At 44.1% G+C, this 12,725-nt stretch overlaps 1 protein-coding gene across 1 annotated transcript; it reads left to right on the forward strand.

Moving 5' to 3' along the window:
* Positions 1-9,525: 9,525 nt before the first annotated feature.
* LOC117153539 (uncharacterized) lies at positions 9,526-9,786 on the forward strand. The gene has a single exon (XM_033327683.2). The coding sequence runs from the start codon at positions 9,526-9,528 to the stop codon at positions 9,784-9,786; it is 261 nt and encodes an 86-aa protein (XP_033183574.1).
* The last annotated feature ends 2,939 nt before the right edge of the window (positions 9,787-12,725 follow it).

Raw genomic sequence — 12,725 nt, forward strand, 5'->3', positions numbered from 1 at the left:
ATTGATGCGTAATTATCATGTACAGTGTAGTTATTGCGTCGTGAATCATCAACATCCTACGTGGCGATATTAAGCATCTTCTCAGTTATTAAACTTCAAGATACGGTGGATGATGGCAATTCACGCGACAAAAACTGAGCCTGATACTTGGCCGAAAATCGATTCGCTGTAGAACATCTTATGAATTTGTTCTATCTCTTTAGTTTTCTCTGGTGGATTTTATATCGAGGCACTTGTTACCTTTCAAGAGGCGTGTAACCGCGAGACTATTGCGAGGATAATTCGCGAGGATGCTTGAACGAGGATTGTCGCTGCATCACCATCGCCCACGGGCGGGTCAAACCTTTTTCTTCGGCCGCGAGGAGAAACCATGGTGCAGCCAGCAGGCAGACCGTGAAGGGGCAACAGAGACGAGAGAATACCAGTTCAGCTTGAGATGTTCTCGGTCGTGTATTGGGTTACTGGGTTACCGTTCGCAAAGCTCTTTTCATCGCCTCGTTATTCTCGTTCGCGCGTATCAGAGTCACCATCGCGTTGAGGTTGTTCTCGAGTTTGTTGCAGCTTTCATTTTGTATCTTTAATAGAATACGATCATCGTTTTAATAAAATAAGTACATACATCTGTTCATTTATTTTAGTCGACACAATTATTTCTAGCTAGTCCAATTTAAGGCAAGCGAATTGATATGACAGTTTAATATAGAAACCGCGTATCGATATGTAGTCGTGCAGACACGAGAGCCTTGAATATTTTTCAATCATTTTATTGTTATCAATCATTTATCTTATTCTTTTAGATCGGATACCTTCCCGTTAACATAAAATTCTTTCTTAAATATTCGCGATGTTAAATAATTTCTCACGAGTTATGCTATCATTCCCCGAATAAATGAGCGCTTATATTTGATCCTAATTCAAAGTAGATTGTCATACGAATAATATCTGCATACTTTTCCAAACGAAAGTCACACTCGTACAATCTGTTTTGTTTGAATAGCTCCATATAATCTAACCAAGATAACCAATGTATTCGCAAACATCTCATTATATAAACATCTTCCATGTTCTCTTAGATAATCTACCGGATGTCGAGCAACGTACGCGAGATTGCGATTCGAGGATTCGTGGGAGCAAAGCACAAGCGTGTTCTGTGCGCGCAATCGATAAGCCGATAAATGGCTCGTTGCACAGGTGTTAATTGCAACGATTAAACAGCCTGCGGACAAATCGGTCAGGTGTGGCCAGAGATCGTTTAATCGCGGTTGAATCCCAACCGGTGTCACGTTTTATTTCACTTTCCACGCGATCCGCTTCGTCGTTTCACTCGCCAACCACTATACACCTAAATAGTCGCCAGCGGAATTCCGTGAAACAGGCGGTTGTTGGCTTAAGCTGCGTTTACATTGGCTAACTCTTGGATAAACTACGTGATACTCGAATCTAATATAATATGTCTATAAAACATGTCGTAAATATAACGGTGTGCAAATACTTTACGTAAATCTATTGTTTCAAGTATCTCCAAACTACTATTTTATACTCCGTACAGACAACCGGAATCGATATTATTAAACGAATATTCTATTAAACGTAGACAAAAAGTTAGCTTCGAGTTGAACGGCCAGAAGCAATTATGATTTGATTAACATTTAGTTCGAAAGAGTGATTTTTAACAATTTGTCCGATCAAATCCATTGATAAAAAGTCTAATGTAAACGCGGCTTTACTCGCGTTAGCTCGGTCAACCAAAGAAACAGATATCGTGTCCGCAAGAAGGAAAGGCTCGCGCGCGATTCCTACCGATCGTTTGTTCCAGATCTAGGAAACCTACCGCGGCGCGGTGCGACACAGTAGCGTAGCTACGCTTCTTTAACGAGAAAACCAGCCGCAGTGGTGCGCACACAGGCTCTCGCGCGCACACGCGGTTATTTATGCGGTGGATCGAACGTTCCGCGGAGAGAACATTCATTTCGCCTGCCTTAATGTCCCGTTCATGGTGCACGCGTAATGGCGTTTCACCCGTTCGGGGCCCCACCGGCTATCTTTCATCGTGCGCTTTTGTATTCTCCCGTTTCCGAGCTGACAATGCTTTCCCTGGAAAATATATGGTAAACAGGCCTCTGCTTTGAATCCAATAGACGGAACGCGGCTGCGCCGAGCTGCTAACGCAACTTTTGCCAAGGATCACTGACATTTCGATGCCATTCTTTTCTTCCTCAGCTCGATGATCAGTGTTGGTAAGGCAAGTAGCTCGGTCTGCTTTGACGCCACCATAGAATTGTATTGATTTACGAACTCCGGTTAAATGACAACCAACTGCGCTATTCTATTCTGCATTCATGGAAATTGAAGCAGACTGATTTTTAACGACAGCCCAATTTAGACTGATCGATACGTTAAAGATTTCCGACTCCTTTCCACTCAACAAAATTATGTTACGAATAATAATAGTTGATGGATAATATAACGAAAAAATATCCTTGACTTTCATTTCAAGTAGGTAACAATAGGAAAAATTGGTTCGGAAAAGGAATACGGCACTGGGCCAGATCTGGCGAGCACTAGAGCACAGTATTAGGAAGTTGAAAGAAAGGGAGAGAGACGAAGATAGCTGGGTGAGCATGAAAGTCACGCGACCGCGATATACCGGAGCTTCTTTTTGCCGATTCGTTCGTGCATCGGCACGAGCACTACGAGGTGGCTCGGCGGATCGAGAACCAAGGAAAGGGCATGAAAGATGCGACTAAGGGGAGAGAAGTAGGGGATCGAAGGGAAGTCGGCCTAGCCAGGGCGAGAGGGCCGCGACGACACGGCGGAGGTGAAAGCGGAGGACGCCAGTGGAGGTGGAGAAGGTGGAATAAGAGCTGAAACACGGGATTTACACGTGTATTTGCTAGTGGCGCACTAACGTGCATGCACGACCGAGTCGAGTGTTTATGGTAATCCTCGAGCAGGGTGGCCTCCCTTCCTTTCTTACGTTCCTCTCGGTTACGAGGCTACGCGGCCGCTCGTTCTCTTTTTCTATTTCTTCTCGTGCTTCGCACTTATTTGCTTATGCGTTTTTTCCACTGACGATAGTACGATGTTACCGTAGTTTTATTTTTCCTTCCGAAGGTACTCGGGTATTGTGAAATGGCTGTAACGATCGAGGACCGTGCGAGAAGTAAAATTAGAATTATCTCGTTGAAATACGAAATTAAAATAATCTCAACGTCTATGTTTATGACACGTGTAGAAATTTTAACAACCCCTCAGAAGGCAAATACTTGGTACAATAAAATTTCGCTGATTATTCTCATTACTCGTGATTGCTCACTCAAATAAATGTATGTAATCGGCGGGTGTTCACTTAATCAGATACCAACTCAAACATTCGAACGAACAGAATCCTACTTGTATACAATTATTCCATTCTATCTAACTATTCCATTCAACCGATGAAAGATGGATTCTATTATTGAGATTTGTACTCTCTAAGAATGTTTAAAGCAATCATGGATATTTTATGCCTAGGTTAACTATCGTAATAACATTCATTCTTTAGTCAGTCACTGTTCCTTCCAATCTCCATTTGTCGAGGAAAACGTAGTAACCAGTAACTAACCCTCTTGAACTTTACCCAGGATGGCGTCTGCAAACATCGCCAAGAATTATGTCCATGCGTAGTGTTATTTGTCAGATTTGATAGCAGCGCTACCGACGATCCTCTCCCTTCTCTGTACACCATCGTTGAATACCCAGTGACGACCGGTTTTACTTGCGAAAAATCTCGATTCCTAGCATAATTATTATTAGCCAGCCACGATCGTGGTAATGGAAAGAACGAGAAGAACGAAGGAAGGAGAAAGGGGGAAAACAGAAGCGCCGGCAGCGCGTAATGAGGCTTACGTCTTGGCGGTCCAATTCAGTTATCCTCGTTGCGACGTTCCAAAGAACCTGTCTTAAGAAATCCTGTACTTTGTACTTGAGAATTCTCTATTTTCCAGGGAATCTTGTTTCAGATCGATTTCTGGATCGATGTAGAATATTAAAGGGCAAATCGATGAAATTAATTGTACACGTTCACGTATAGAACATTCGAAGAATGCGCGGATTTTTGTACGTGATCGACGATATCCGGTGATATTGCTCGTAGTCGGTGTGTATAATTACGCGACTCGTTGTCGATGCTAGAACTTCGTAAACTCGCGGGTTTGTAAACGATCACGACGATTTTATTGCCATTCGCTCGCTAAACGAGCGATAGAAGTGTTAGTATAATAGTGGCGATTTGTTCGGGGATTTATGTCGATTCGAGTAAATTTTCCAATCATGTTAATTTCAATCATCACATCATTTAATTCATTTTAATTCGATCAATTATCATTAATTCTGTGTTTTATCGCATATTCGTAATTAAATAAAATAGTTAATTTCATTATTATTTTAATATTCCTCTCACAATGAATGCGTATTATTTGTCACGGTATTAAGTTTAATTTCTTTTTCATCTTTTGTCTTCTCGCCTCACTCTCCACGTATTCTAATGATAAAAAGGGAAATTCATAAGCGTACTAATCTAGAAAAAAAAATAACAAATTAATTCGTCATGAAAAAGATATTTCATCGTTATTCCTTAATAGCCTCGTTTTGCTGAGAATTGCTTTCTTCCCGTGGTCTTGGCTGTGACGATAGTCGGAAGTGTTCCATTCGAGGAACGCGTATGCGCGTGCCTTATCATCATTTTACATGCAACGTCGTTCTTTTACGCCAGGCCTACTGAACTCATTTCCAGCGAATACATCATACCATAATCACTGTGATTTAGCGTATGGTAGATAGACAGCGTCGTACGAGAACGATACTCGTGCAATTTAACGAAATACTTCCGATTTGCGAGATCTTGCTGCACGTTCTCGCACGTATGACAATTATGTGGAAGAAGGATCGATCGCTACGACTGGCTGTGACTAATTGACCTATTTCCAGCGATTCTATATTCATACGTTTGGTATAAATAGCTATAATCTATAGTAATACCATTTGTCTTCGGAACGGTACCTGTTGCTTCAGAAATCGATCCAAATACTATATTTAATTCATATGTATGGTATCATTATCTCCAATAGATATTAGAAACTGTTAATCATAGTTGTAATTTATGAAAATTCGACGGTCGGGACACTAATTGATTATGCGTCTTATATTTATTTATGCACAAAGCTATTTTAATCGTCGTACGTGTTTACCACCGACCGTCCATTGTTCGTTCGATGACTTTATTCCAACTGTTCGATCTTTCGAAGATACCACCCTTCGCGAGGAAGACGAGGAGATGGTGTGTTGTTACATTAACGCCAAGAAAGTTGGAGATGGCGCCAACCGGCAGTCACCGTAAGCAGGCACCGGCTCGGAGATGGAAAGGGCAAAGAGCGGCGCGTAATTCCATAGTATCGTATGGTCTGCGTGAAAGCAGTCTTTAGATGGTAATAATAATCCGAAAAAAGAACAGCGGCTATCAGCGATATAACATTAAAACACGAGGAAACGTAGCCAATGGAAAATACCAGTGTAATCGTTTGATGCACTCGAGTGTAACTGTTCCTTATCGATTTTTCAAACGTCTATGATCGGTTATGATCTTTGTCTACGCATAAGAAATTCTGATACCGCAAAATTGCGCCACAAAAAGAATGTAGAATATTTAATATCCCTACTCGTGTGTGAGAAATAAAGGGCGAAGGATTAGAAGCATTCTTAAAACCATCGAGTTTATGTTCATTAGCTCCGAAAAGCTGGGACGTTTGCCATATCCGAGGATGGTCTCGTCGTCAGCGTCGTAACGTGTAGTATCTCAGGCTTAAGGATTCCCTTGAGAGAGACACGGCGAAATTCCGTGCACCTGCACGTAAGGCTGACGTTTATTAGTCGAGCACAATGTAGCGTCTTTGGGGTCGGTATGAGGAGCGTTTTCGCTACGAAAACGAGCAGCCCAGCTACGCTCAAATCCCTCCGACGCGTGTACTTTATAGGTGTAATTACGAGCCTTAAAACTTAGCCCGGTCGTATCGTGACAGCGAAATTGCATGACGACGATGATACGATAAAGGTCCTCGGCCCCATAAATCGGCAGGAAGATAAGGGCCAATCCGTTCGGTGCTTTTTTCTCGCCGCTTCCCCGGTCACAGCCAAACCACAAGAAGCTTTGGGCTTCTTTCTCTTCTTCTCTCTTACGTCTTCGCAAACGATCGAGATTATGTTAACGTTTCGATGATTTACACCGCTCTCGAATTCTCATTTCGCCAACGGGGGATTCTTTCGTTCACCACGATGAAGATGCAGAAGGATTGGCTTGGCGGTGGAACGGCGTATTTCGACGAATTCGAGAAGTTTGGCTCTGGCACAGGTGTTTACCTGGACGAGTTATGCGGCGCAGGTGGAAAGTTTCCCTCCGACATAATGACTCTATCTTCCGTGCACGGCCTTTCTCTCGAGGATTGTAGAACCGACGGTGTTACGGTAATAGCCCGTGACTATATGGTTGACCACGACTATCGTGCACTTGGGAGGGATCAACGGGCCTCCGGCCACGGGTATTTTACACGTACAGGTATACGGAGTGACGCGCTCGCGTGGTCGTTCATGTGCCACGCTTTCTCGCTCGCGTTACCGCTTTTGCGACCCGACCACGTGCTCAGCGTTTGACATAACGAATGTAATAACGATTTGTTAGCGCCGCGGTGAACGCGCCGTTTTATCTGTCCATACGTTCTGTCTGTGTTTCCAATGCGACCTGTGTTACACGAAAGAAACGCTGCTGGTGACGTGAGCGTAGGCGGGAACGTACTTGCGTGTTTTCGTTTTACTTCGATTTGAAATCTATTAGCTAATTTTATTTTATTAATTGCCATTTTTGTTTCGTATAATCGTTATTTACCTTCGTAATTTCTTTCGCTATATACCGACATTTTAGTTATGATAGAGCCTGCAGAAGTTTGAAAACATACTTAGTGACGTATAACGAAATGGAGCAAATTGAAGTATGTAGTACGAGGCGAGTACATCTTCTGGCTATCTAATTAACTCTGCTCGTTGATTGGTATCTTTGAACGAAACGTATAGTCCGTATACAGAAGTCGGCTTCCACGGAGCGTCTACTTACCCCGTGTCAAGGCAATTAGCAGCGGTGATGGGTTAATTGGTCTCGGTCCTCGTTTTCGTCGCGTGACGAGCCTTAGGAGATGGGGAGATTCCTCCGAAGCGGACAGCTCGCGAATGGGAAAAGGGCACCGCGGGCGTTTAAACCCGTTGCCTGTACGTTGAACAGAAGCTCGGACACGCTTAATGTTCGACGCGCCAATACACCGCACACGAAAGGCAATTTTATAACTTAAATTACGTAAATAATCTAAGAATTACAAACGCTAATATTACTTAGAAACAATTGTAAATAATACCATTTTAAACAGTTACTTAATGAGATTCAAAATATATAATATATGGCTGCTTAATGTCTCTTTTACAATCTTGACAACTCTTACATCGTATAATGTGTGTGTAATTTTTCCACTCGTTACCGCGAACCGGTTCCACCAACTCCCAACGTATTCCCTCAAACACCGCTCGTACAATACCGTTGAACGCTCGAAAAACACGAAGCAACACTCGCGAGAAGTTGCTCGTTCCACGATGGGGCAATGTTTCTGTCGGCGTAAAAATGAATTCGTTCGTTTCGGCGGTACAAACCGCGCGGAGAATAAAGACACGTTCCCTCCCGCGCGTTTCCCTCTGTTTCACCATCGAGTTGCTCTCGCCCACGAGATCGGCGATCTTATCTTCGCCCGTATCTCGAGTCATTCGCGCCTCCGCGAGTCACTAGACGCTTTTAATCGTGGCACCCAAGCGAACACCGTCGCCCATGTATCGTCCGTCTTTGGGAATCGCGAGTGATCGTCTCAATTCGACGCTAAACTTCACCATCTACCGTGAAATCGACGATCTCTCGAACCGTTTTACTCGAACTAGCTGGTTGAAAACGGAGCAAGCTATTTGGATGGGAAAAGGGGAACTGACTGATCAATCTTCTGACCTAGAAGCCCCTTTCATTTGCCAGATGACTGTGCTTCAGATCGGTTGATTCTTTCTTCCCTGAAACTGGTATTCTAAATGGCTGTGTTTACTGTTATTGGATTAGGTAGAAGGGTCGTAAATTCGATTGGATGTCGGACACGTGTTTTAGAAATTAGGGGAAAGTCAGTTTGAAGAAATATTAAAATACAACAGTTTGTATCTCGTTAACCTTCTTCGCCCTTAAATATTAAAATTTCCACTTCCAAATTTTCATGTCAGTAAAATGGAGACTATAGCATCGAAATATTCTTAGTTGGCTTCCTGAGAACCGGTGTTACATCAAACAACGTGAAACGGAAGAAAGAGATTAAAACGAGGGAGGGTAAAGTGGGACAGGCGATCTGGTAACCCCACCTTCTATTCACCTTGAAGAAACAGACGGGAAAAGATGGAGTAAAATAGCAGTGGAATAATGTCTCTATTCTCGCCTCGACCGCCACATTCTCGAGCTCGTTCTACCCGATAATTACACGTTACCGAAGCACACTGGGCGCCCTTCAATTAAGCCGACGAATCACCTGCTTCCATACCATCCGACCAAAAACTCTACTTCGTCGTTGACCGTCAACCAAGCCTTACGTGCCTAGAGAATCCTCGTCAACGAGAAAGTGAGTTCGCAAGACACCGCTTCCTTGAGTGCTTGATGTTCTCGTAAGGGTACAGTTCAGTTGATAACTCTTTCATACAAAAACAGAATCGTGTATAGTGAAATTTTGGTGAACCTTATTGCTGTAAAAAATTGTTGTTTACTTTAAAATTAGCTGCCATTGTCCTTTTTCCAAGTAAATAATTGAAAGCAATTAGTTTAGCTGCAATTCGTAATGAAAGTCGATTTCCTCGCTTCAGTCTCACGCAATTTGTGTTGAACGATCTCCCAGAATCCATGATATTCTTAATTATCGTCCTTGCGGCTGGTAACCACATCCTCGACGACATTTCTTTCGTCCCCTTGCTCCCAAGGATATTTTTTTCGCATGACATCTCCCTCCATCGCGTGTCACCGCATGTTTTGGATGATGGTCGAGTTGTTGAAATTGCGTGTGCGACTGCACGACAGGAACCACGTCTCAATTACAAGAGTAATATGCGAGCAATAAGAACGATATTGCTCTGTTAAGGGAGGGTAGATTCGCGTGATTCGCATTTGGCGATATCTACCTTTGGCTCTTCTTTAGAAGTCCATCATTGTCCTAGCGAGACAAATGGAATTCTCGAGAGTTGCTAAGATTATACTATGAGAAGGAACAGTGTTTTGTAAATTATACGTTATTGCAATCATTATATATCTTATAAGTCTCATAAAAATTCATTACTATATCTTTAGAATTAAGTAAAAAGATAAAAGGCGAATGACTGAGAAATGGAACTGAAACGAACCCGTTCCCGCAGGTGTCCGGGAACTGGAACGCTTACGAGATGAACGGGTTCGTGGAGGGTGCCACGTTCGAGAGTATCGTGCATTACGTGTTGAAGAATATGAAGATTACCCAAGCGCGAGCTGGCTACCTAGTAATGGAGGTTCTGAAGGCAGGAGTTTCTCTAGGACGCATCAAGAAAACTCCTCGCGGCACCTATATCTTGGCAACAGACAAACCTAGCTCTATCACGCACAACATTAAAGAACCACATTTCAGCGACGACAGCGATTATGACGTTTCGTCCGGAGACAGTTCGTGATCAAGCACACGCACACACATATATATGTATCTTAAATCACGACATCCCGCATGAAAAATCATGTCCAGCATTCCATTCTACTAATAAAATGTTAATCGTCGGGCGCAAACGAACCTAACCGGAAGCGTATAATTATTTATCTGCTAATTGAATAATTGTTTCGACCTGTCGGTTGTTCCGCATACTCAGACTGTCATTACGATACTAATTGCATTGGACCTTGCGATGTTTCTTTTTCCTTCGCGACCCTCTTCAATGCTGGAGCGTACGATTGGAACCAAGCATATTCTGTCTATCGTCGGAAAGGGTGAAAGGGATGTTGTAATGTCTTTCAACAACAGCAAAGAAATGGTAATATATATATATGTAATCGCAAGAATTATTTCGCCAGGGCTGTTTCTTAGGATGGTTAGTTTTCAAGCCGGGAATACGACCATCGTTCCGGTAATTGGTTCCTTTTAACTGCGAGCCTAAAAGTTATGAATTTATGCCTCGCCACGTAAGATATAATTGGGTGTTCAATTAATATCTTGATAAAAAACTTGCTACACCGCAAAACGTGGTTCTACCTCTTCGTCTTCCTTCATCCTCTCCCCTATTTTTATTCTTCCTGTTTAATTTCTTTTGTCTCTTTTCTTCCTTTTCGGAGCAGTTCCGCTCCGGGGCTGATCTCGCAGTTCACCGCGTGCTCCATCAGCGGGGGTCCTAAGCTACCGAAAGTCATTTCGGGAGTAGAGGAAACAAGAAGATCGCGAGATCAGTCCCGACCATTGGCTGTATAATTGATTTTCCGCCGAACGAGCGTCCCACGGAGGCGGCCGTTTCGTCGAACCGGTCGAGTATTCGAAGGATCGCATGACCGAACGCTGCTAGACTAGCCACCGTCCCTGAGAATCTTCGATCGACCGTTCGAGTTGTGGAGGCGCACAGGAGCGAGAAGAGGAGTTAGAAGAGTTAAGTAGAGCATGTGGGCTGAGGTATTGTTACCTTAGACGCGTAGTCTCGTCCTAGACATCCTTCCCCCGTATGGGACGCTACTTCGGTAACAGTGGGTCATTCTATCTACGATAATCTAGAAATATCGTCACGAGATCCTACTCTGGCGAGTATAAGAATTATATAGTTGACAAGGAGGAGCATCGTTGTCGGCACTTTGCAACAATGTGGAAGACGTCCACGTTCCACTGTTGTTTGATTTGTGTCCCTTTGTTGAATAAGCATTTTTCCATGCATCGTGCTCCCGCACCGGAACGATGTAGCTCGTCCCTCCCGGTACGTATGTTAAGGACCTTTTAAGACGTCTCTCTAGTTTATCCCGCTGCGCTACCGGTACCAGTTTCCGTTCTCCGTGCCTCTGTACACATAGGCGAACCACGCTATTGCCTCCGCTTCCAGACGAACCCTCTCTCCTCTTCCTTTTTCCTCGCCTAGCTCGTGAGACTCGTTCCTCCTCTTCCTTCCTTCTCTTCGCCCTATCCCTTTCGTCTTCCATCTCTCTTCCTCCGATCTACGCTCTTCTTTTTCGAGGTGCTGCAGGTGTCGTGCATTGTCCGCCGTCGCGGCCTCTAAATCTCGTCCCTGACGTCGTGCGGCGTAGCTGCGTCGTGGCCAGCTCTCCCAAGATACATACGACTGTCGGGAAGTTACACGTTCCACGGACACTCGTTCTCTTATTGCGAAACGGCCCGGCTGATAACCATCTTTTCGAGAATTTCGGCCCCTTTCATAAGTTTCATCGCCGCGCCAGTATCCTCCGGACAACGTCGCGGTGAGAACAACCGCTTAGATCGCTGGCGACAAGTTGTGTAGTCGAGGTAGATTGAGAAATGTGGAAGAATTCATGGGATATAACGATATGGTATGAGGAGAGAGCGGTGAAGGAGTAATAATTTTGATGGCGATGAATTGTCTCCGAATATAGCGTAACATCAATAGAACGTCTGCTTTCCAATTTACGAAGTTAATCGATGCGATACAAATAATTCTTAAAATCACACAAAAACAGAAAATCTGGTGATCCTACTACGTGCACTTTTAATATATCACGTCTAATATTCTCTATGTGAAGAAAAATTCTTGATCCTTATATCGATTTCTACTTCATATTTTACGAAGAAAAAAGATAGCACGCGGAAAGTAAGGAGGTCACCGGCAAATGCAATGTTTACGCGATACGGAGAATTCCATGGGACCAATTACTAGACGCGAGAAGAGTCGTACGGAAGATTTATTCCGGCCATTACAAGGAACGGTCGCCTGCGGTGGAACGGGAAAACACGAAAACTATTCGAGGCTCACGGAGCGGTCGAAACGCGCCCCGCCTCCGTTAACACGCGCTGCCTACACGTATTTATGCGTTGGCTGGCCGCGCAGCGTCGTCGTCGAAACCAAATGCGTGCTTAACAACCTCAGGAAACAGAAACGCGGTTGCGTCCCGTGAAAGCGAGCCGTTTCTGTTGCGGGCCGCCGCCTATCGCGTACGGAAAATGTTCGGCCGCGATCCTATACGGTGTCCTCGCGGCCAGACGGAAGACTTATGCGTCTGCCTTTGCCGCGTACCAAGCTCCGTACGAGGCGGCAGAAACAGGAAGAGCCAGAGGGACACAGAGGATGGTGCACGGGGTGTATCGGCCGCGTACAAATTTATGCCGGTGCCACGCTAATGTCCGCCCGACCGCATACGTTCTCCTTTGGCTCGACTGGCGCGCGCGAGTCAACGTGTACGAGCTTCGATGCGTTGCGAAACGAATCGAGGTTTTGGCCAACAGTGAACCAAGTTCTGGATTTTTTAGGAAAGAGTGAGAGAGAAAGGCAGAGGGACCGTGTGAAAGTAGAGAAACTCTTTCAGTGGAATTGGGAGAGATATCAATACTAAGTATTTTGTTCTCATATTTTCGGTTTATCGAGTGAAAGTCTATAATATTCATGTCTGTGTAGGA

The sequence above is a fragment of the Bombus vancouverensis genome, chromosome 1 (assembly GCF_051014615.1).
Source record: "Bombus vancouverensis nearcticus chromosome 1, iyBomVanc1_principal, whole genome shotgun sequence".
Taxonomy (NCBI): Eukaryota; Metazoa; Arthropoda; class Insecta; order Hymenoptera; family Apidae; genus Bombus; species Bombus vancouverensis.

Coding starts and splice junctions, on each gene's coding strand:
- LOC117153539 (XM_033327683.2), top strand. CDS start 9,526: ATGAACGGGTTCGTGGAGGGTGCCACGTTCGAGAGTATCGTGCATTAC.